This window comes from Larimichthys crocea, chromosome XV (genome assembly GCF_000972845.2).
Source record: "Larimichthys crocea isolate SSNF chromosome XV, L_crocea_2.0, whole genome shotgun sequence".
Lineage (NCBI taxonomy): Eukaryota > Metazoa > Chordata > Actinopteri > Sciaenidae > Larimichthys > Larimichthys crocea.
The window spans coordinates 20,042,050-20,065,860 of NC_040025.1; the positions used below are offsets into that span (position 1 = coordinate 20,042,050).

General features: G+C 36.4%; 2 protein-coding genes across 2 annotated transcripts; both read left to right on the forward strand.

Annotated features, from left to right (window-relative positions):
* The first annotated feature begins 7,804 nt into the window (after nt 1–7,804).
* Nucleotides 7,805–11,766, forward strand: LOC109137941 (taste receptor type 1 member 1). Its single transcript, XM_019256682.2, has 6 exons — nt 7,805–7,986; nt 8,122–8,419; nt 8,712–9,437; nt 9,907–10,113; nt 10,601–10,721; nt 10,838–11,766. Exons 1-6 carry the CDS (start codon nt 7,805–7,807, stop codon nt 11,764–11,766), a joined length of 2,463 nt encoding a protein of 820 aa, XP_019112227.2.
* Nucleotides 11,767–15,384: 3,618 nt separating this feature from the next.
* Nucleotides 15,385–19,280, forward strand: LOC113747725 (taste receptor type 1 member 1-like). The gene is made up of 6 exons (XM_027288556.1): nt 15,385–15,563; nt 15,852–16,149; nt 16,283–17,008; nt 17,419–17,625; nt 18,027–18,147; nt 18,352–19,280. Exons 1-6 carry the CDS (start codon nt 15,385–15,387, stop codon nt 19,278–19,280), a joined length of 2,460 nt encoding a protein of 819 aa, XP_027144357.1.
* Nucleotides 19,281–23,811: the final 4,531 nt, after the last annotated feature.

Here is a 23,811-nt window from a genome sequence, read left to right on the forward strand (position 1 = left end):
GTTTCGGCTGAGACTGCATACTAAAACTGGTCAATTTTATGATTTTGGACATTTTTGCCTCCATAAAATGTTTTTTTTCAGACAAGACTAAAGACGATGCTAAAAACACACTAAGTTGTTATAAGAACATAAATGTATGTAAATATTTTGTTTATTTGTGTCTGTAGATTTCTCCTGAATTTACCAAAAAGCTCATTTACATAATTTAACATAACATGTCAGGAAGAATACCAAAAATAATTATCTCAATGTATCTAATCAACTGAGGAAGTTTGACGGTGATATGGATTTGTTAATACCTGCAGTGTAATTTTACAATACACGAGGGGTTTGTTCATATTTAATTCCTAATTTTTTCTGTCTGTTGACAGTATTTACTGGTTTATTCAGAGATAAAAAGAGATATAGGCCTACAAAATCCCCTCTGAAAACCTTTGACTCGATATGATACGTCAACATGATTTTTATCCAGTGTTCACATTCATGTTCTGGACATGTATGGAAATGAACACATTTCTAATCAGATAATACTTCGTTTGCACATTTAAATCTTAATATTTGTTATAAAGTAATTATTTCATGCGCATGTTTGGCCTGTTTTCAAACAAATAGATTGATTGATCCGGTACAGTCCGGTAAATCGATATAAAACATTTTAAAAAGTAAAAAAAAAAAAAATCAAATCTCACATTTTCCATTATGCAAGTTTCTTGGTCGGCTTCTTCACTCTGTGTTCTTTTAATCGTCGAGTGGATGTAAACAATCCGCAGTTGAAGGGTTAATTTTTCGTTAATAGTCGGTGAAACAGGAGACAAACTTTTTCGTGACCGTTCAGTTTTGTTTATGTTCAAGTTATGATCTTTCCCTAGTTATGATCTATTAAAATGATGCACCTGGAGACAAAACATAGCAACCATATATACAATATATAGCAACCATATATACAATATATTATTATTATTCAAACATTCTATAGAATGTTTGAATAATACGATTAATAATAATATATTGTCTATTATATATGTTTTTGTTCTAAAATGTGTGTCTTGAATGTCTGTAATAATTACTTAGACCTTTATTTTAACATGTATCTGAATGATCATGGAAAATAAATAAATATATAAATAAATTTATCAAATACATTACAGACATCAACAGGCATTAATAGGAGGCCCAGCAGCTAATTTCCACTTTGCTTTGCTTAAATTAATACACTAAAACGATAAATAGTAAATGGACTTTACTAACATTGCACCTTTCTAGTCATCTGACCACTGAAACTGCTTTTACATATTTCATTCACCAATTCACACACATCCATAGATTGATGGCACTGGCTGCCATGCAAAGTGCCAACTGCTCATCAGTTTTAGGAGCTAACCATTCATGACTTGAATTTAATTTAATTTAATTGGTAGGTGGAGTTTTAGACTACAACCTTCTACCAATTTTTCCAGGTGGAGGTGGCTTGTAGGTTCTGGACAGAAGCTGGTAGGTGTGGTTATCTGCAGATTGTTGGCTGACACTTGCGGCTACTGCTGTTTGCCAGTGCTCCAGGTTGTAGAATGAGGCTCGGAGGTGGAGGTGGAGAGTCTGCAGGTGGGTCGCCTGCAGGTCCAGCAGCGGCCCTGTGTCAAATCTAATTCCATCATCTTTATTATTTCCGTTGACATTTGCCTCCTGACTGCATATATTTCTAAATAAAGTTGTATTTAATGAAATGACCACAATCAAACTGACAGACTGAAAACCTGGAGCCAGATGTTTTAATCCAGGAGTCCTTGTTGGGTTCTTGATGTGAGGGAAAACAATGAAGCTACTATGTAAGGTCTGCTGTGTGCTTGATATGAACATGGAGGCAGCAGGTAAGCATGAACAAGGTGGAAGTGGACAATTGAGGCAGCAGTAAACTTTTGTTCTTTGACTCCGAACAAGTTAATCTGACCTTGACTGTATGTGTTTTATGCAATATAAAAATCAATAAAAATCAATTGTATTTATCTTCCCTTTTGAGAAGTATGGTCCCCATCTAGGGAGAAGTACTCCTTCAAAATGTCATAGCAGTAATGCTGAAATGGTGAAAACAATACTTTAGAGAGGAAGAAAAAACTCCTGCACGTGGCCCACATCATCCAATTTCAACGAGTTCCTTGTTCCAATGTACTTAGAAATAAGTAGTAATAATAATAATAACAGTCGACTAAATGGTTACTATGGTCACCAGCTTACCTAAGCCTGTTAGCACACTAACATTTACTAAGTAGTAGCAAACATGAGCAACTGAGGCTGCTTCTGGGATAACGTAAATCAAAAATGTGATCCACTGATGGAACTAAACAAAATTCTTTCCATGTTGGATGTCTGAACTAATATTCATGGCAATCCATCTCATGGTTATTGAGACATTTCACTCAAAACCACAAATGTGAACATCAAAGCAGATGTGAAGATATTTCATTGGATAACTGAAACCTTTGACCTTCTGGAAGAACAGTTAAGAAACCACTATTGCCATATTACCAAAAGAAACCACAAAATTCATCCTCCGGGCATCATAGATATTTATATCACCAAACTGGCACGCCCATTTATAGAACCATGCTGTTAGCATCTGACAAGCTATGTCTTGTCAGTCTTTTGTGCTACGCTGAGAGCAGGCCGATCTATTGGTATGTCAGTTGGTCTACCACTTTAGTTCAGGTTGAAATATCTCATCAACTATCAGATCAATAACATGAAATTTAGCACAATTATTTGTGGTCCCCAGAAGCAGATTCCCTGGTTGGGAGACCCTTAACTTTTTCTAATTCTCTAGTGTTACAAGCAGGTCAGTTTCACTTTATGAAATATGAAATATCTCAATAATGACTTGATGGATCAGCACTTCAGTGAAATCTCCCATTTTTCTGAGTATAATACACTGTGTCTGACATTTTTTTTTACAGTAGTGGCATTGCTGTGTACAGTACACCCTCCTTTGACTAATGCCTCCTTTTAATTCAAGTAATTGTGAACATTCAGTTAACGAACAACACTAATGGAAACATGTAGCCCTGATTGCGTTGCATTTGTTCAATTTCAGTATAAATTTAATATTATGTCCTTAAAATCTATATGAATATATGGGATACTGTAGGTTCTGATAGATTAGGGTCATTTTATAGGTGAGAAATTTAATATATTAACATTAATTGGGCGCTATTATAGGTTACTGCTGCATATTAATCTTTATTAAATAATGGCACTGTCTGTTTTTCTTCTTCCCAGAGAAAAACAGATTTGTCAAGAGGGCAAGCTTTGACCATCTTCTAAGCTCACTGCCCACTGCTTTTATTGTAGAGGGTTGGGGTTAGAGGCTGATAGGAGCTGATGTGGTGCATTTTTGACGCCATTTAAAATCTTAATGCATACTGTATATTTTGATTAAATTTCAGCATGCTAGCTTTTATATATACTTCTAAAATACTGAACTCTTTACTTAACAAATAGATTACAAATGTACTTACAAACAGGACAGAACAGTTGCAAATCTGAATTTAATCAAAAATATTTACATATTTTGATATAAATATATACATAACATGTGGATTAAAACTTAACTTATTAAAGTTGATGTAGCTTAGACGCTTTAAACATATAGATTAAAATATGATTAGGTTGTATGTTATTTAACAGGGCAGAACATTCAGTGATAATTCACATAAAGTGAATTCTTTTATATTAATGTGTATTTACCAATGTGATATTTATGTGTACAACAGTTATATGGAAGCAAAAGTGATTTCATAAAAGAAAATGAAATGTGAGTTTATTCCTTTCTGTTCAGTTATTTATGGCTGTTATAGCATTATGTCACCACATGAGGACACAAGTTTCCTCTGACATTGTCTTCAGCCTATACTCCAAACATACTTTGTGTACTTGTATAATCAAACTTTCTGTATTGAGATTAAAATAAGGCTGTAGAATGTCGGAAATGTTACTGATTCAAGTTTAGGGAACTTTGTGTGTTAAAATACACAATTCTGGAGTAATAAAGGCTACTGATGGATGTGTTAATACTGTACTAGATGTGTTTTGTGGTTTGTAAAGGGTGGAATTTTATTTTCACCCTTTCTACTTTACCAACAGTTTTGATTGTGCTGAATTATGATGTCATATGGGACATGTTTATTTAACCAGGTCTGCTAGTTACATATACCATGCACTATGGACACAAAACTGTCATCATTAGTTATGCTTACATATCAATGTGTGATATTTGTTGTTGAGCTATACTTAATTAACTTAAACCTATGTCTGTAATCTGCATGGACATCAATCTGGTCTCTTTATGCACTGGTTTAATTTTTGTGTATCAATAGATAGAGGTATTGCATTCTCTATCTAAATTCAATCATAGTGAGAGGACCACATCACACACAAGCCAGTTCTCTTTGCTCTGTCTCTCCTTGGGACCAACGCACAAGACGCAGATTTTTAGCACTAGAAAAAAGCTAAAGACGATATACAGTATATTCAACGAGAACTTAAAAACTTAAAAAAACACAATGTTTAAGTTGTCTCCCAACATAAAAGGATTTGGTACTTAAACATACCAACTAGTGCTACTTAATGAACAATAAATGTGAAGTCAGCATGTCTGGTTCTGGATAAAGAAAGATAAGGAATTTAGGGGTGTTGTTTAGCTCAGTTGGTAGAGCATCCGCCCCATGTACAAAGGATCAGTCCTTGCTGTGGCAGCCCAGGATTCGAATCTGACCTGTGGGTCATTCCCCATCCCTCTCTCTCCCCACATTTTCTGTCACTCTTCAAGCTGTCTCTGTCAAATACAGCTAAAAAAATATCTTTTTTTTTTTTTTTTTAATGGTTAGGGGATATTTAAATTAGAAAATGTAATGATAGTTATGGATCATGGTATTTGCAAGATAAGCATCAGGGTCACACTGATTTGCTTTCTACCACTGACATTTTGACCATGTAGTAAAAAGTGAAAAATGTTGCATTGATGACGTGTCATTTCAGAAGACATGTATGCACACAGACAATGAATGGAACGCTAGAGCTACAAAATCAAACTTATCATCTTAACATTCATGGGAAAACAATAAATCACAGTATAGTAGTACACAATACTGATTAAAACTTAAACTTTATTTATTTATATTGCACCTTTCATGAAAACATGCAGCCTAAAGTCCTTGCACAGACCAACAAGTAAAAACAGAAACAGACAACAATGAATAAAATTTGCGGTTCAAAATTGAGATCCAGGAAGTCCAAGTATTCACACAAGATATCATCTTAGTGGACAGGAACAGCAACAAGTTCACATGAGGAGGACGTTAACAACAGCTTGCATTTCTTGTACTGTGACATATGTATTAATGAAGACAGGAACCTTCATATTGGGATAAGACGAAACCCACACACACACAGACCAGTATCTACTCTTTGACTCTCACCACCCACTAGAACACAAGCAAACCCCGGCAACACAGGACTGATAAAGTACCAACGAGTGCCCAAGCCCAAGAAAAGGAACCAAGAAACAAAGAAAACTTTTCATATTTGAAGGACGCACTCAGAATGGGAGATGAAGACAAGAAGGATTGATACAACATTGTCATCCCTTTGCACTATCCCTTCACCGAAGAGACACTTATTAGTGACAATAATGTTTGTATTTTAGACAGGTAGTTTAAAAGAGGAGTGAAGGAGTTGATCTATAAAAACTACACACAAAAAGTAAAGAAAATTGTTATTGGTAAGTAATTTCTTTGTTTTGACAATGTTTCTTGGCAACAAATCTCATGCTAGTGGAAACATGATTATTTCCCTTTTAAATGGTGTCAAAGACAGACAATGGCGAGTGAAAACAAATGGGAGGAGCCAGCCACACCCCCTGCAACACACAAGCTGTGCAGGAAAACAGAAATGGGGGGGGGGCAGACAGAAAGAGCACAAACAGCACAACCAACATAATAAACGACATAATAAACGGAACCATAACAGTATCTACAGAGTAACATCTTTTGGTGGAGGCATTGTGATGGTGTGGGGCGGCATCCCCCTCACTGGAAAAATGATACTTGTCATGATTGGAGGCAGTCTCAATGCAGAGATATATCAAGGTGAAATCCTAAATCCAGTGGCAGTCTCCCATATCTCCACAGTTTGGGACCAAACTCTATCCTCCAAGATAACAACGCTTGCCCCTAGGGCAGGGTTTATCAGAAATGACCTCCAGAATCTGGGAGTGGAGAGGATGGAATGGCCTGCCAGCTGTCCTGACCTCAACCCCGGCAAAGAAAAGCTGTTTGGCACTGTCAGAGAAGAATTGGCAACTTTTTCATGGTTGCAACCCACTGTACTGTGTATATATATACTGTATATAACATGAGAAAACATAATAGGTTCAAATGCAATACATATATTACATTCAGCCAACAACCATCTGTTCATATTGACAAGAGTTCTTGATCAAATTTGTTTTCCACTTCCCTGTATGTCCAGAAATAACTGTAGGTTGGAGTTGTTTTTTTTATTGAGGTTCCAGCAACTTTAACAAAACACAAAAATAGCAGGAAAACTTTAGTACAGTTTGCTACTGATTCTGATGGTCTTCTCCCACTAAAATAGCGTGAATAACTTTCTTAAATCTTAAAGCAGGAGGAAAGTATTTTTGCAGCAGCCAACATACAACTTAAATGTGCCTCATTTCGTTTTTCGTGTGGTTAAAAATAAATAAGTAAAAGACCAGTTTGTTTTTAAAATAAAACGCATAAACTGTAATAGGACTGAAGTTTATTAATCAGTTGTTTTAAGACTTAGTGCTTTAAACAAACAGTATAGGTTAAAATACATTAGAGATAGGGTTAGAGTTAGCGGTCTAAACTAATATGAATATGTTTGTTTTCCTCATATTAATTCAACTTAGTTTCACTCAGCATTTCAATCTTTCACTCTTGACAAGGATGATAAGGTTAAAAATACTATGTTTCTATGTGTTCTACCATTGATAGTTTGTTTTAAACTTTGCATGACAGGTGCATGCAAATTCTGTGTCTTGTGTACGAATGCAGGAAGAGAGGAAAGTACACCCTGCAGTTGACACTTGGTTCCCCTTTCCAGGTGTTTATATACTAACACATATACTTGATAAGGCTGTTTATTAATCAGTTGTTTTAACAACTTACTTACTGCTTCAACTAAACATGAGAAAACAGAATTGGACAGACATAAGAGATAGGGTTAGGTTAACGGTTAATTGATAAAAGTTTTTAATCAAATTTGTTTTCCATTTCTCTTTCCTGTACAATCAGGAAATCGCTGTGAGTTAGAGCTGCGGATGTTAACATTGATGTTTTATTCATACTGCCTCAATGATATAAATGTGGCTGAACTGTTTCACCATGATTTGCACCTTTTTTCAGATGTTTTTTTATTGACCTTAACAGAACAGGAAGGGAAAATAATCTCCCGTTATTATTTAACATAAAAATGTTTTTTATTTTTATATTTGCCACATATACGTGTGTTTTTTTTCCAGGTTTACTAGATTCCTTCATGAAAAAACAAAAACGATAAACTAGTCTGTTCATAGTGTTTAGTAAACACTCTTGATGTACATACCAGGGATGATTTTTGCATACCGATTTGTTTATCCAGCCATTTCTAGCTGTATTGGTACACTCCCAAATAATGGAAATGAGGTTTGTCCAACATCAGTGTCTCATAACTTTAGAAAGGCAGAGGCAAACTTGGTTAGAGTTTACATCAGCTTTACAAACTAACTACAACAATGACACATTTTCGTGCTTCTCTTTGTCTCATGGGAACTTTTCTACATGCCTTGGCTCAGTGCAGTGTCCCAAGTTCAGAGTTTCATCTGGAAGGAGATTATTTGATTGGTGGACTATTTGATATTCATCATGCCAATGGCCCTGCCTATCATGACAGACCAGAACTGACTGACTGTGCCAGGTGAGTTTTAAAATAAATCTATAATATTCATTATAGACCTCAGTCCTTCTTTCATGGAATCCTTCTTTAAATATCCATGTCTGCATACCTGAACAATAAAAATAATTCATACATTCTCTCACTGTCCTTCCACAGTAAAGACTTCATTTTATCGAGTTATCGGAGGTTTCAGGTCATGAGATTTTCTGTAGAAGAAATCAATAACTCTACCAACCTCCTGCCAAATGTATCTCTTGGCTATGAGATATTTGACCACTGCACAGATCTACAGAATTTCCCAGGAATACTGAAACTTATCTCAGTCAATGGCTCGATCCAACCTTGGGGTGAACCATACAAGAGTCTTTCTAAATTGATAGCAGTGGTCGGCACTTATACAAGCACTGAGACACGGACTGTAGCCCCACTCTTCATGATGAATCACATTCCTATGGTAAGTTTGCCAACTAGTGTTTTTATGTTTAAGCAGATAGATCAAGTAGTTTATATCAAGCTTTTGGCTTTTGAGCAAAAGGTAACATCAAAGACTCCACCCACCACAGCCACAGACTCTTTGTCCTTCTCCCCCTCTGGCAGGAGGTACTGCAGTTTGCGAACCAAGACTGTGAGGGTCAGAAACAGTTTCTACCCCACTGCCATCAGACTATTGAACACTAAACCTGAGTCTCTGAACTTGCTATCACAAAAAATAATGTCAATTTCTATGTTTCTATGTCTTTTCACAGATCAGTTATGGAGCTGCTAGCTCTATCTTTTCAAGAAAACAGAATTATCCCTCTTTCTTAAGAACATTGCATCCAAATAAAGACGTCATAGAAGTGGTTGTTAACATCATACTGCACTTCAAATGGCGCTGGGTTGCTTTCCTTAACATTGATGATGACTATGGCAATGATGGACGGGACTTGTTCATAAAAATGATAAAGGACACTGAAATCTGCCTGGGATACACCAAAGGCCTGCATCATGATACCGATTACTCCTCAGTATTCAGACAAATACAGGCACAAAAGATAGGTGTCATTATTGTTTTTGCTGCTGAATGGACTGCTGAAGATCTCATTAAGTCAGCAATACAACTGAATATCACAAACAAGGTGTGGATAGCAGGAGATGCATGGTCCTTAAACAAGGAGCTCCCAAAAGAGAAAGGAATCAAAAGTATCGGAACTGTACTCGGGGTTGCAGAGCCAGTAGTGGCAATACCTGGATTCAGTGATTTTGTGCATTCTGCAAAAAGCCAGAATCATTGTAAAAATGCTGAACAACCGAACTTTTGTAATTATGTCTGCAACTGCAGCAGCCTGAGTGCAAGTGATGTCATTGGTGCAGACCCGTCTTTCTCTTTTCCTGTTTATTCTGCCGTGTATGCCATCGCTCATGCCTTACATAATACCTTGCAATGTGGAGCTGGCAGATGTAATGGCAATATTACAGTGTACCCACACATGGTAAGTACACAAATAATTTCAGAATTCAATATAGTAAACAATTATACACTAAATGCTGATCTGTTTTGTCATTAGATGGAAGTAATGTGAACAAAGTTTTCAAACCATATAGTCATCAAAAGAGAATTGTACCTCTGTTAAACTTTAATCTCATTAGATCTCTGTGAGGTTCAACTGTGAGGCTGTGTCAAATTTAATTGACTTGGAGCTACCAGCACAGTATGAAAAGTTGATCCTGAAACTGGATATGCGCACTCTCTAATCTTATTATCTTACAAACATAGCCTTGGTATGAAAATCTCACACAGCAAATTTCATGATGAAAGACATGTATAATCTCAAGCACTTCATAAAGTGGCATCATACTGCAGTTCCTCCTTCCACAGGAGAATATTTTAAAGACCTATTTAATCAACACATCACATTGTGAACACATGCAAGTAATCTGAACTTTGTGTACCCACATCAGGTTCTGGAAGAGCTAAAGAAGTCAAACTTTAGACTTTTAGACCGACGTATTGAGTTTGATGAGAATGGTGACCCCAAGCACGGATCATATTCTATAGTTTTCTGGAACCACAGAGGCGATGCAGAGGAGGTCGGCTTTAATGATTTTCGTCCATCGTTGCATTTCTTCATCAACAGCAGCAAAATTCACTGGCACACAATGGGAGAAGTAAGTTGTTTATTCCTATCAAAAGTTTATAAGGTTACTTTAAAAAACGCTTTGCTTTGGTTTTTCCAGTTCTGCAAGGATGTCTGTGTGCATGAATGCAAATATGAAAAATTATACCTTTGTTTAGCCTGTGACACAGAACAAAACAGAACACCAACCAAGGGTGGTTGTTCATGGAGTCATTTTCATCTAGATCTACCATTCAATCTGAATATATTTTAGAAACTGTTTTGAATTTTAAGATGCACAACTGGGGGCAGTGTTTAGCTCAGTTAGTAGAGCAGCCGCCCCATGTGCCAAGGCTCAGTCCTTGCTGCAGATGCCCAGGGTTTGAATCTGACCTGTGGCTCTTTCGCGCATGTCATTCCCCATCTCTCTCTTTCCGCATTCCTGTTTCTCTTGAGCTGTCTCTATCATTTCCCTTTCCTCCTTATTGTATTATCTTGCATTTATACTGAATTTTCTACTCAATACTTTTCTTGTTCAGGTGCCTACTTCACGGTGTTCCCCAAAATGTCAGGAAGGATATAAAAAAAAATATAATGGGATCCACAAATGCTGCTTTGATTGTGAAATCTGTCAAAGTGGAACTTATGTCAACAGCACAGGTAAAGTAGATAGTAGATAGATACACTGCTTCGTAAATTGATCTATCTATTCACCCCACATTTTTCAAAAGATAACCCTAACTTTACTGAAATTGTTCTTTTCCTGTGTAAAACAGAGGATCCCTACAAATGCATCCCCTGTAAGGCGACAGAATGGTCTGCAGTAGGAAGTACATCATGCAGTCTGCGAGTGGTGGAGTACATCCCATTCACAGACAGTGGGGCTATCCTGATCATGGTTGGGACCTGGGTCTTGGTGGGTCTCACACTAGCCATGTCTGTTCTCTTTGCCATCAACTACAACACACCTGTTGTCAGATCTGCTGGGGGACCAATGTGCTTCCTAATTTTAGGCTGCCTCAGTCTGTCTAGTCTTAGTGTGTTCTTTTACTTTGGTACTCCAACAATTTCCTTTTGTATTTTAAGGTTCTTGCCATTCATTTTGTTCTACACTGTTTGTCTGGCATGTTTTGTTGTTCGTTCTTTTCAAATTGTTTGCATTTTTAAAATAACTGCCAAGTTCCCCCAAGTCCACAGTTGGTGGATGAAATATCATGGACAATGGCTGGTCATCACTGTAGCATTTGTAATTCAGGCAATCTTACTTGTTATCAGCTATTCTTGTGCCCCGCCCAAGCCCTACAATGACACAGTTTTGTATCCAGATAGAATCATACTTCGTTGCAATAATAATCTTAGAGAATCCTCTGGTTCTGTTGTTTTACTTTTGTGTTTGTGCTGCCTTTGCTTTATTTTCTCCTACATGGGAAAAGACCTCCCAAAAAATTACAATGAGGCCAAAGCAATAACCTTCTGCTTGTTCCTGCTGATCCTCACCTGGATCATCTTTGCCACTGTATATGTACTTTACCATGGCAAGTACATCCACACTCTTAATGCTCTGGCAGTACTCTCTAGTCTCTACTCCTTTCTGTTGTTTTATTTCCTTCCAAAATGTTACATCATCATTTTTCAACCCCACAAAAACACACAGCAGTACTTCCAAGGTCTCATTCAGAATTATACCAAAACAATTAGCCAGTAGCATATGTCCTTCAGGCCTTCTGAATACTTTCAATGACAGGGTAACAGTAACAACCCAGTAGTTTAAATCTTTGTCTCTTTGTTTTATTGTAACAGAATCATGTTACATATATTTTGGATTAATTATTAGTTTGTTTTACTGAAAGATATATTAATGAGCAAAGTGAAATTAGCTTTCACAATATACAATATAAATATTGTGGTTTCATAGGCATGGCGCAGTCCTACTCAGAGCTTCTGACTTCGGAAGCTAAACAAGACTAATAATCTACAGCTACTGTCTATGTGTTACTGTCCTTATAGACTTAGTGCCTTAGCCCAAATACTAACATCAGCATGCTAATATGCTCATACTTACTCTGCTTACATGCTGATGCTATAAGTATAACGTTGCTATAGTCACCATTTTAATCTAGCCTGTTAGCATACAGTTGCTAAACTCCAAATACAAAGTGTACTGAAGCTGACAGGATGTAATTATAGCAAGTAAAGCTTCACAGAGCCACTAGCATTAATACTCTTCTTGTTTGATAATATTCCTCAGTTGTACAGCTATCATTAAATAGGGGTGGATATCAAGTGTGATGTTTTTCATCCAAATTGTTAAGATAATTATATACAATTTAGCCACTTATTTTAAGTTATAATTTTTAATTATTTTAAAATTTAAACTTCTAAAATGCTGAAGTCATCAGGTCATGAATACTACCAGTTTACAAATGGACTGAAACATGAGAAAGAAGAAGTTGTGATGAGATGTATCTATGCACTACTAAATCAAAAAGAATATTTCTGACATATGGATTACAATTTAATGTACATTATATGCTTTATATATTTATTTTACATACACTTTAAAATCTTATTTATGTTATTGCTTGTTTATGTTATGTTATATAACTGCTTCACATAATGTCAATTTTGTTAAGGTCTGCACTAATTTAAATATTTATAGATATTTATGTACAACAGTTTTATAACAGAGTGATGGAAAAGAGTGATTTAATAAAACAAAATAAACCACTGGTCAGCCATTCCAATTTGCAGTCGAGTGAGTCCTGTTGTCTATTTATGGTGATTATGTGATGTAATTTCAAGCAACACACATTGTGACACAAACAACAGTAATGTGGTAGTGGGTAGTGTTTTGGGAACTTATATGATAAAAAAATGTGGAACATGTCTTTGGTGCTTATCACTAAGCATGGTGAGTCAGGATATTCCTCACAACACATAAGATTGTAGACCTGGGAATGTTTTGTCAGCAGAACCATTTTTAGATTTTCAGTGGAAAAAAATCATAGACATCAACGTGATAAATTAACCTGCACTTTGCAGCCATAGGTGGTATATGGCTAAGTGAATAACATCAATCAGATCTTATTAGAAAGACACAATGTTACTTTTTTGGAATGTCTCAAAATTTCTTCTATAAATCCAGGGATTCTTGAAAATAGTTAATATCGTTTTACATCTGATCTGCTTAATTCCACAGAAGACAATCCCAAAATATTTAATTGTTCATAATAGTATTAGTTTTTTTTTTCATGATCCCTTTTGTTTTAGCACAGATGAGGCTTGAAGTTGTACAGCTTTATGACAGTTTGGAGATCTAGTTATCTGGTTCATATCCTGTTATCTTTTTGGTACAGCATTGTTCAAGTCTCCCGACATCAAAGAAAATTTGGCACTACTCAGTACTAGTACTACTGTTACAGCCAGACATTTTGTCATGTTTGTTTTTGTTCTGAGGATCTTTGTCTAGGTGCTGATTAACCAAGCTGATTTCAATCCAGTTGATCGGTACCATTACCTTTGTGAAGTCAATAAACTGTCTAAACCTGAGTCAGTTCTCTGGTTTGTGTTTGCACCTTTGTGTCTGCTACTGTTCTCTCTAACAGTAAATGACAAGTAAATAAAAGCCAGGCTAAAAAGGTAAAGTTCAAGGTTTCTTTTAAAAATGTCTACAGAGATGGAGTCCCTTTAGATCCACAGTCAAAGTATTCCAGAGACTAAGGCCACAGTGGCTGATGGCAGACTCCCCATGCAAGTGATCTCTTGGAAGTAAAGTGCACATATTTCACAGCAATGACTTCCATGCACCAAAGCTTATTGTGAAGTAGTAAATGAATCTGTCTTTCATAAATAAATAAAAAAACATTGCAAGCCTATACAGTACTGATAGCCCTTTCATCAGAGGGTTTCCCTTTTACAAATTCTGGTGAGTCCAGCTTTTGGTCTGAGTGTCAAGTGCTTTCATCCACAGAGTTATCATAAATTCTTCTGAATGACTTGTTAAGCAGAAGTTTAAATCATGCACTTTCCCTCTAGCAATGGTTCTCAAACTTTTTCTGGCATGCCCCTCAAGAGAAGCAAAAAGAAAAGTTCAGTCCCCCAATCCACAATTTTTATCATATTCATGTAAACAATGATAAATGGAAGCAACTAATGAGAAAGCATCCAACATGATAGAATGAGCAAACTCATGGTTATTTTCCTAATATTCATTCAACTTAGTTTCACTCAGTATTTTTCACCTAGTCATCTATGCACCCAAGTTTGAGGAGCAATGTATGAAATGCTTTCTACAGACTTTTGTAAACATGGCCTGACAAATGTTCACTGCAAGAGTGAAACATTAAAATGCTGCGTTTTGAGTTTTTCTTCAACATAAAGTTCATTGTGTTCTACCATTGATAGTTTGTGTTAAACCTTGCCTGACAGGCATTTATGCAAACTCTGTCTTGTGTGTACCAATGCAGGAAGAGAGGAAAGTATGTTTGCATCAGCCAACATAATATACTGTAAAGGGCCAGGCTATTTTTATAATTATGTGAAAACTTTAATAGGATTGAAGTTTATTAATCAGTTGATTTAAGACTTACTGCTTTAACTAAACCTAAGGTCAGAATACATTAGAGACAGGGTTAGGTTTAAGTTTAGGGTTAGGGTTAACACTCATATTAACCCTCATATTTTAATCAAATTTATCAGGAATCAGGAAATACATGTGAGTTAGAGTTGCAGATGTTAATGTTGATGTTAACATGTGATACTGCCTCAATGATATAAATGTGGATGGCTGTGGTTGTTTTAATTGAGGTCCTGTCATTTTTCAATGAGCTACACAAGGCATCATCACTATGATTTTCTTTAAATTGGTCTAAAACCATTGATGGGCAAAAATAGCCTGATTAAACCTGGGCTGGGGGAAGGTAAATTCCAATGTAACAAATGAGAAGTGTCTCCATGATTTTTCGACATGAATACAATAATATATTTGTTTATTTCTTTACTTCCACGCATACATTTAAAATGAATACTAATAAATGTGTTTACTTCCAGAATTTCTAGATTTCTTAATGATAGAAGCAATACATTTGTCTATCCATGGTGTTTGTTAAACACTGTTGGTATACATAACAGGGATTCTGAAGTAGAAGTGTTGATATTTTTTGCATGCTATTTGTTTATTCTCCTCCAGCCATTTTAAGTGGGTTGGCTATACTCCCAAATTTAATGGAAATGAGTTTTGGCCATGATGTATGTCTCATAATTTTCTAGTGGCAGAGACAAATCACAGGAGGGATCACATCAGATTGATAAACTAACAACAATGATGACATATCTTCTTGCTTTTTGTCTTATGGGAACTTTTCTACATGTCCTGGCTCCATGCACTGTCCCAAGTTCAGAGTTTCATCTGGAAGGAGATTATTTGATAGGTGGACTTTTTGATATTCATCATGCCAATGGCCCTGCATATCATGACAGACCAGAACTGACTGACTGCGCCAGGTGAGTTTTAAAATAAATCTGGTTGAATCGTACCTGAAATTAATGAAGAGCTAGTATAACAGATTATATGTCATTATAAATGTAAGAGTTTTGCTTCAGGTGAATGAATTAGTGTGAAGTCCATTTACACCAAAACTAATTTAATTAATTGCACAATTATAAACGTTGAAGGACAAGTTTGCGTTATAGACCTCAGTCCTACTTCCATGGAATCCTTCTTTAAATATCCATGTCTGCATACTTGAACAATAAAAATAATTCTTACATTCTCTCACTGTCCTTCCATAGTAAAGACTTCATTTTATCGAGTTATCGGAGGTTTCAGGTCATGAGATTTTCTGTAGAAGAAATCAATAACTCTACCAACCTCTTGCCAAATGTGTCTCTTGGCTATGAGATATTTGACCACTGCACAGATCTACAGAATTTCCCAGGAATTTTGAAACTTGTCTCAGTCAATGGCTTAATCGAACCCTGGGGTGAACCATACAAGAGTCTGTCTAAATTGATAGCAGTGGTCGGCACTTATACAAGCACTGAGACACGGACTGTAGCCCCACTCTTCATGATGAATCTCATTCCTATGGTAGGTTCGCCAATTAGTGTTTTATAACATATATTTAACTGATAGACCAAATCCTAATTTTTTTTTATATTAAGTATATATTTTGAGAATTTATTGTCACTGAAAATAATGACAATTTCTATGTTTCTCACAGATCAGTTATGGAGCTGCGAGCTCTGTCTTTTCAAGAAAACAGAATTATCCCTCTTTCTTACGAACAGTGCATCCCAATAAAGACGTCATAGAAGTGATTGTTAACATTTTGCAGCACTTCAAATGGCACTGGGTTGCTTTCCTAAACATTGATGATGACTATGGCAATGATGGACGGGACTTGTTCATAAAGATGATTAAGGACACTGAAATATGCCTGGCATACACCAAAGGCCTGCATTATGATTCTGATTACTCCTCAATATTCAGACAAATACGGGCACAAAAGATAGGTGTCATTATTGTTTTTGCTGCTGAATGGACTGCTGAAGCTGTCATTAAGTCAGCAATAGAACTGAATATCACAAACAAGGTGTGGATAGCAGGAGATGCATGGTCCTTAAACAAGGAGCTCCCAAAAGAGAAAGGAATCAAAAGTATCGGAACTGTACTCGGGGTTGCAGAGCCAGTAGTGGCAATACCTGGATTCAGTGATTTTGTACATTCTGCAAAAAGCCAGAATCATTGTGAAAATGCTGAACAACAGAACTTTTGTAATTATGTCTGCAACTGCAGCAGCCTGAATGCAAGTGATGTCATTGGTGCAGACCCGTCTTTCTCTTTTTCTGTTTATTCTGCCGTGTATGCCATCGCTCATGCCTTACATAATACCTTGCAATGTGGAGCTGGCAGATGTAATGACAATATTACAGTGTACCCACACATGGTAAGTACACAAATAATTTCAGAATTCAATATAGTAAACAATTATACACTAAATGCTGATCTGTTTTGTCATTAGATAGAAGTAATGTGAACTAAGTCTTTAAACCATATAGTCATCAAAAGAGAATTGTACCTCTGTTAAACTTTAATCTCATTAGATCTCTGTGAGGTTCATTGCTGTCAAAGCACAGCACAGTTTGGAAATATTTTGTCTGATTGCTGCAATTAATATTGAGTTAATTGATCCTTCACCTGGGAGTACATGCTTTCTACACTTATTACCTTGCAAAAAATGCCTTGGTATCGAACATTTCAGACAATGTGTACAATCTAGAGAACTAAGAACCATTTAATCAACACATCACATTGCGAACACATGTGAGCTATCTGAACTTTGTGTACCCGCATCAGGTTCTGGAAGAGCTGAAGAAGTCAAACTTTAGACTTTTAAATCGAAGTATTGAATTTGATGAGAATGGTGACCCCAAGTACGGATCATATTCTATACTTTTCTGGAACCCCAATGGCTATACAGAGGAGGTTGGCTTTAATAATTTTCGTCCATCGTTTCAATTCTTCATCAACAGTAGCAAAATTCACTGGCACACAAAGGGAGAAGTAAGTTGTTTATTCCTATCAAAAGTTTATAAGGTTAACTTAAAAACACTTTGCTCTGGTTTTCCCAATTCTGCAAGGATGTCTGTGTGGATGAATGCAAATATGAAAAATTATACCTTTGTTTAGTGATACCTGTGACAGGGAACAAAACATGATATCAGAAACATCAACCAATGGTTATTCATGGATTAGTTTAACATTCTATCTGACTATATTTATTTATTTATTTATTTATTTATTTATTTATTTATTTATTATTCTGTTTAGAGTTTTAAGAAGTTCTGTTGGTCTAATTACTGCTATTTCTCTATCACTATCATTCTCTATCATTTGCCTCCACCCCTCACTGTATTATCTTGCACTTACATTATTTTTCTGCAAAAAAAAAATGTCTTGTTCAGGTACCTACTTCACTGTGTTCCCCAGAATGTCCTGTAGGATACGCAAAAAAGTACAACGGAGTCCACAAATGCTGCTTCGATTGTGAAATCTGTCAAAATGGAACCTATGTCAACAGCACAGGTAAGTTATTATACATGAGAGCATTTTTTATGGCTAACAGGGTTTACCTGGAATTTTCATATTGGTTGAACGTAGTTAATGTAAGAAGCTTGCATTTTCACTCTGAACACCACATCTAACACTGCTTTGTAAATTGATTTTGAACACATTTTTCAAAAGTTAACCCTAACTTTAATGAAATTGTTCTTTTCCTGTGTAAAACAGAGGATCCCTACAAATGCATCCCCTGTAAGGAGACAGAATGGTCTGCAGTAGGAAGTACATCATGCAGTCTGCGAGTGGTGGAGTACATCCCATTCACAGACAGTGGGGCTATCCTGATCATAGTTGGGACCTGGGCCTTTGTGGGTCTCACACTAGCCATGTCTGTTCTCTTTGCCATCAACTACAACACACCTGTTGTCAGATCTGCTGGGGGACCAATGTGCTTCCTAATTTTAGGCTGCCTCAGTCTGTCTAGTCTTAGTGTGTTCTTTTACTTTGGTACTCCAACAATTACCTTTTGTATTTTAAGGTTCTTGCCATTCATTTTATTCTACACTGTTTGTCTGGCATGTTTTGTTGTTCGTTCTTTTCAAATTGTTTGCATTTTTAAAATAACTGCCAAGTTCCCCAAGCTCCACAGTTGGTGGATGAGATATCATGGACAATGGCTGCTCATTACTGTAGCATTTGTAATTCAGGCACTCTTACTTCTTATCAGCTATTCTTATGCCCCACCCAACCCCTACAATGAAACCGTTTTGTATCCAGAAAAAATCATACTTAGTTGTGACATTCATCTTAGAGAATCCTCTGGTTCTGTGGTTTTACTTTTGTGTTTGTGCTGCCTTTGCTTTATTTTCTCCTACATGGGAAAAGACCTCCCAAAAAATTACAATGAGGCCAAAGCAATAACCTTCTGCCTGCTGCTGCTGATCCTCACCTGGATCATCTTTGCCACTGTATATGTACTTTACCGTGGCAAGTACATCCCAACACTAAACGCTCTGGCAGTACTCTCCAGTCTTTACTCCTTTCTGTTGTGGTATTTCCTCCCAAAATGTTACATCATCATTTTTCAATCATACAAAAACACACAGCAGTACTTCCAGGGTCTCATTCAGAATTATACAAAAACAATTAGCCAGTAGCTTCCAGTCAATATGTGTTACTCTGTATAGTAGACAGATGTGACAGATGTACTTCAGGCCTTCTAAATACTTTCAATCAAAGGATAACCATGGTACATAGTAAGACAAAAAAGTACATAGTAGTTTAAATCTTCATCTCTTTGTTTAGTTTGAACCAAATCATGTTACTATGTTATTTGGCTGTTTTACTCAGATCTATATTCTCATTATGTCATTTCTTATGTCAGTGACATCACCACCTGAAGGCACTGTGATGCTGTCTCCAGGCTGTACTACAGGCATACTTGGAATAAAATTGTATCAATAAACTTTTTGTATTGAGATTAGGGTGTGGGATGTCAGTATTTAAGTGCAGTTGTATTACAGATTCAGATTTAGTGAAATTTACTTACTTTACTTTACCCTGGAGTAATAAATAAAGGCTACTTAGGATATTAGACTATGCTGCCATTTTTTCTCAGTGCCTATGTCCAGTGTGTTTCTCTTTCTTTATGGATGCATCGATTTTTGGAAATATAATGTGATTATTTCTTATTTGGATGTCTGATAATACTCATGGTATAATCAAACTTTCTGTATTGAGATTAACATTAGGCTGTAGAATGTCAGTGTTCATGTGCAGTTTTATTACAGATTCTGTGTTAAAATATACAATACTTTACCCTGGAGTAATAAATAAAGGCTACATAGCCAGACTGTATGCCAACTGTTTTTCTTGAATATAATGTGATTATTTCTTAATTGTGTGTCTTACTGCAATATTTTTCTTTCATCTCAATCCAATATAGAGCACAACTTAAAAACGGGATGCCACTGTAAGAATCCAACCTCTTCACCTATTGGTCCACCTCATTTTACCAATTTCTCTACTTACTTATACACCCATATTGTAACATATTATTCATCATATAATCTTTTCTATCTTTATTATTCCTGTAATGAATTATGCTGTAACTCTACAGTAATACATCTGTGATGAAATCACTGCTCTATGTAAGAGACTGAGTGAATACTAGGTGTTGCATAGTTTGTGAGAGCTGAACTTTAAATACATCCTTTCCACTTTACCAACAGTAACTGGTTTTAATTATGCTGATATTGACACTCGATAATGACATTCACCCACAGTGTGACGGGTTGCTGTGACTTGTTTATTTGACCGGAGCGGCTTATTACACATACCATGCACTGTAGACACAAAAAAATGTTGTGATAATTTATGTTTAAGTTACATCACCAATGTTTAGTCTCTTATTTCCTAGCAGAGCTACACTAGATTTGTTCTGCAGGCCCTTGTCCAAATGTCTGTAGTCTGCATGGGTATCAATCTGGTCTCTCTGTGCACCGATTTTATTTTTGTGTACTCAGAGGTATTGCAATTCTCCATCTAAATTGAATCATAGTTAATCACATCACATACAAGCTGACCCCAAAATCTGTATTACTCCTTTGCTGTTGTAAAATTGTTATTAGGTACATTCAATGCTCAGTTAATCTTTTTGTTTGTGTTCTTTAGATGTGTTATGTCTTGGTACCATGATTTATAGTCAGGAAGACATGCTGCCACCCAGGAAGAAATTAGCATGAGAAACGCAGAGATGCACTGTATTACTTATCCCTTTAGACACCAGTAGAAGTCTATCTATGTATTCTATCCCCAAAAGAGAGATTGACAATCAAGTTGTTTTCATTAAAAAAAAAAGCCATTGAGAAGGCAAAGCCAACTTTGCCTTCTGAATTTGAGAGAGTGAGGAGGATCATGTTTATGTACTGAATTGGGTCACACAGATACTGGTATTGACTTAAATGAATTGATGAAAAAGTAGCCATGTGCAGTAATATAGAAAATTGAGGATACAATACATTAAAATGCACTGAGATAGAGCAATAATAATTGTGCATTGAAATTATTGACAGATTTTATCAATCAAAATCATAGTCAAATTCAAACATGAGGGCAGTGAAGACTATACCTCTACAGGCCACACTATCTTTCATCAGGAGGTTGCTGGATTCAAACTTCCGTGAGAGTCCACCTCATGGTTTGGGTATATATTGCTTTCATCCATAAAGTGATTGCAAATGATTTCCTTTCAAATGACCTATGTGGCCAAAGCTTAAGTCATGCAGAGCTCATTTGTAAGTGGATGTAGCACTTTAGCATAAACCAAAGATACACGGTTGAATTAATTAATTCATTTGTATGTGTATTTGTTTGTGACCCTGTGTGATCTTTCTGCCTCATCTGAACTTAAATTCATTTATGTCATTAATAGATCATTACTATAGCAAAACTTTTCATTTTAAAACATTTCATTGGACTTTCACTTTGACAGACATGAGTTTGCTTCACTGTTTTAGACATTCAAAAAAGATGTACGTTTATATAGTTCTGTGTCTTCTAGTACGGAAGTGTATCAAAGCAGCAAGAAAGGAAAGTGATTTTGCAGTAACACAGGGGTCAGGAACCTTTTTGGCTGAGAGAACCATGAAAGCCACATATTTTAAAATGTATTTCTGTGAGAGCCATATAATATTCTTTAACACTGAATACAAATAAATGCGTGCATTTTTAAGTAAGACAACAATTTTAGAGTATAATAAGTCTCTGGATTTATTCTGTTTAATAACGTTGTTGTACTGAAGCTAACCAATAATAAATAAAATACTTCTTAACATTAATGTAACTTCTGGTGCTGCATGGTCCCGATCTTGCAGCACCGCTGTGTTTCGGATGTAGACGCGCATGCGCACTCACGTACTGCTGAGTCATTAATCATTAGCTCATCAGTAGTATATTTCCGAGCTGTTGTCTATCGTAAAAATTGAACAAAATAACACGAAACGCAACTGCTTACTCTCCTACTGATTTTCATTTTGCAATGAACGTAAAGACATTAAAGGTGTGGTACACGTCTCAAAGGCTGGGCGCAGAAAAGACCACCGGGGGGAGAGAGGGAGATGCCCGGCCAAGGCTCCGTCCAGCGTGGACTAAAACACAGCACGGAGTTAAAAGCAATGTTTAAACAGAAAAAGACCCAGAGTGCGGCCATGACTTGTTCTAAATGAGGGCTTTATAGCAGACAGCCGCTCTCCCATCTTCCTGGTACTGCGTACTGCCACGGAATGCTTTAGTGGTACGCAGTACCGGACCGTACCGGACCGTACCGGCTTACCTTCACCCCGGTCTGCAGTCATCAAAAGAGCCAGCCATCTGGCTCGCGACCCCTGAGTTAACATATGACATTTGCCCAATGTATAAAAAGATGATCTTTAGTTGTTCTTTCCAGATGTTTCATATGTGCACTGTTATTGGGTAATTTTAATTATTTTGAAAATGAGTTATTTTAACATTAATATATAAATAACCAAGTAACATTTTGTGAGCAAGAGTTGTGGATAATGTTGACGTATGGTTCCTAAATGCAACAGATGTACACAGTTTTAACTTTAGTTCAGTATTTCCTTTTTTTTTTTTTTTTTGGTTTTGGTTTTTTGGTTGATGTGAAAATTATTCCATTATTCACATAAGTGGGATAAAATATCAAGAACTCTTTCCTATATAATGATATTAATAATAACAATAATTCAAAAGTTACAATAGATCTGGCAAGCCTTATCCAAAAACATCCATATTCAATGCATTCACTTGCATTATTTTGTCCAAGTGTTTCTGTTATTGTGTTCATCCCTTATACCCAGTCAAACTATGTCATTGGGTTTGTCAGTCAATCATGTGTAGCTATAAAACACAGGATCAATGTGGATCTCATGCTCCATATAGGAGACTACCACTTCAAAGTGACCAAACAGTAAAACACTCAGGCCAGATGTCAGAGACTGTATGTAACATTAATTCCCAATTCCCAATATTAGAACGAATCTCAATTAGCTCAGGGCAGGGTCGAGGACATAAGCCTCAACACCTTCTCAGACCTGGAGATTGGGTGGTATAATCTTTATCACTGGCCCTGTGTGCCAGGAGTACTAAGCCAGAATTATGTTCTTGTTTTGTGGAGGCCACGGCACAATGTCTGGACATAGTGAAGTATAGACCACATCTGGAAAATACTGTACAGCTTCTCTTCAACCTTAACCCTCAACCCCTCAAAAAAAATCAACCCCTATGATTGCAGTCTGAGTAGCAATTTGATACACGAGAATGACAGAAAAGAATTTGAATACCATTCCAGGCCACCACCCGATTAACGCAAAACACTAAGAGTAAGTTAGGTTGGGCGCCTACTGATGTCAGTATGTAAAATATAGCCTGCATGTTTGGTTGTTGTACTTAAATTGTATCTGAAGGTTCCTGCTCTGACTTTTCACTGCTGTTGTCCACCACTGCTATGACAGCAGGAGCTCTTGCAGCACTAGTGCTGCTGACTGTGCTGACACTGCTCCCTTCTCCACCTTTGTAAAAAAAATCCAAAAGCCACCTAGAATTTCCCAGTTATTCAAATTCAGTAATTGACCATTTTTATATGCATTGGCTATGTTCATATAACAACAAATATGTTCTTAATCTAAA

Bases quoted from the DNA above. Each gene is read 5' to 3' on its own strand.
- LOC109137941 (XM_019256682.2), top strand. From the start codon at position 7,805: ATGACACATTTTCGTGCTTCTCTTTGTCTCATGGGAACTTTTCTACAT. The intron at 9,438-9,906 runs GTAAGTACACAA...TACCCACATCAG, and splicing joins TTACAGTGTACCCACACATG to GTTCTGGAAGAGCTAAAGAA. The intron at 10,114-10,600 runs GTAAGTTGTTTA...TTTCTTGTTCAG, and splicing joins ACTGGCACACAATGGGAGAA to GTGCCTACTTCACGGTGTTC.
- LOC113747725 (XM_027288556.1), top strand. From the start codon at position 15,385: ATGACATATCTTCTTGCTTTTTGTCTTATGGGAACTTTTCTACATGTC. The intron at 17,009-17,418 runs GTAAGTACACAA...TACCCGCATCAG, and splicing joins TTACAGTGTACCCACACATG to GTTCTGGAAGAGCTGAAGAA. The intron at 18,148-18,351 runs GTAAGTTATTAT...TGTGTAAAACAG, and splicing joins AACCTATGTCAACAGCACAG to AGGATCCCTACAAATGCATC.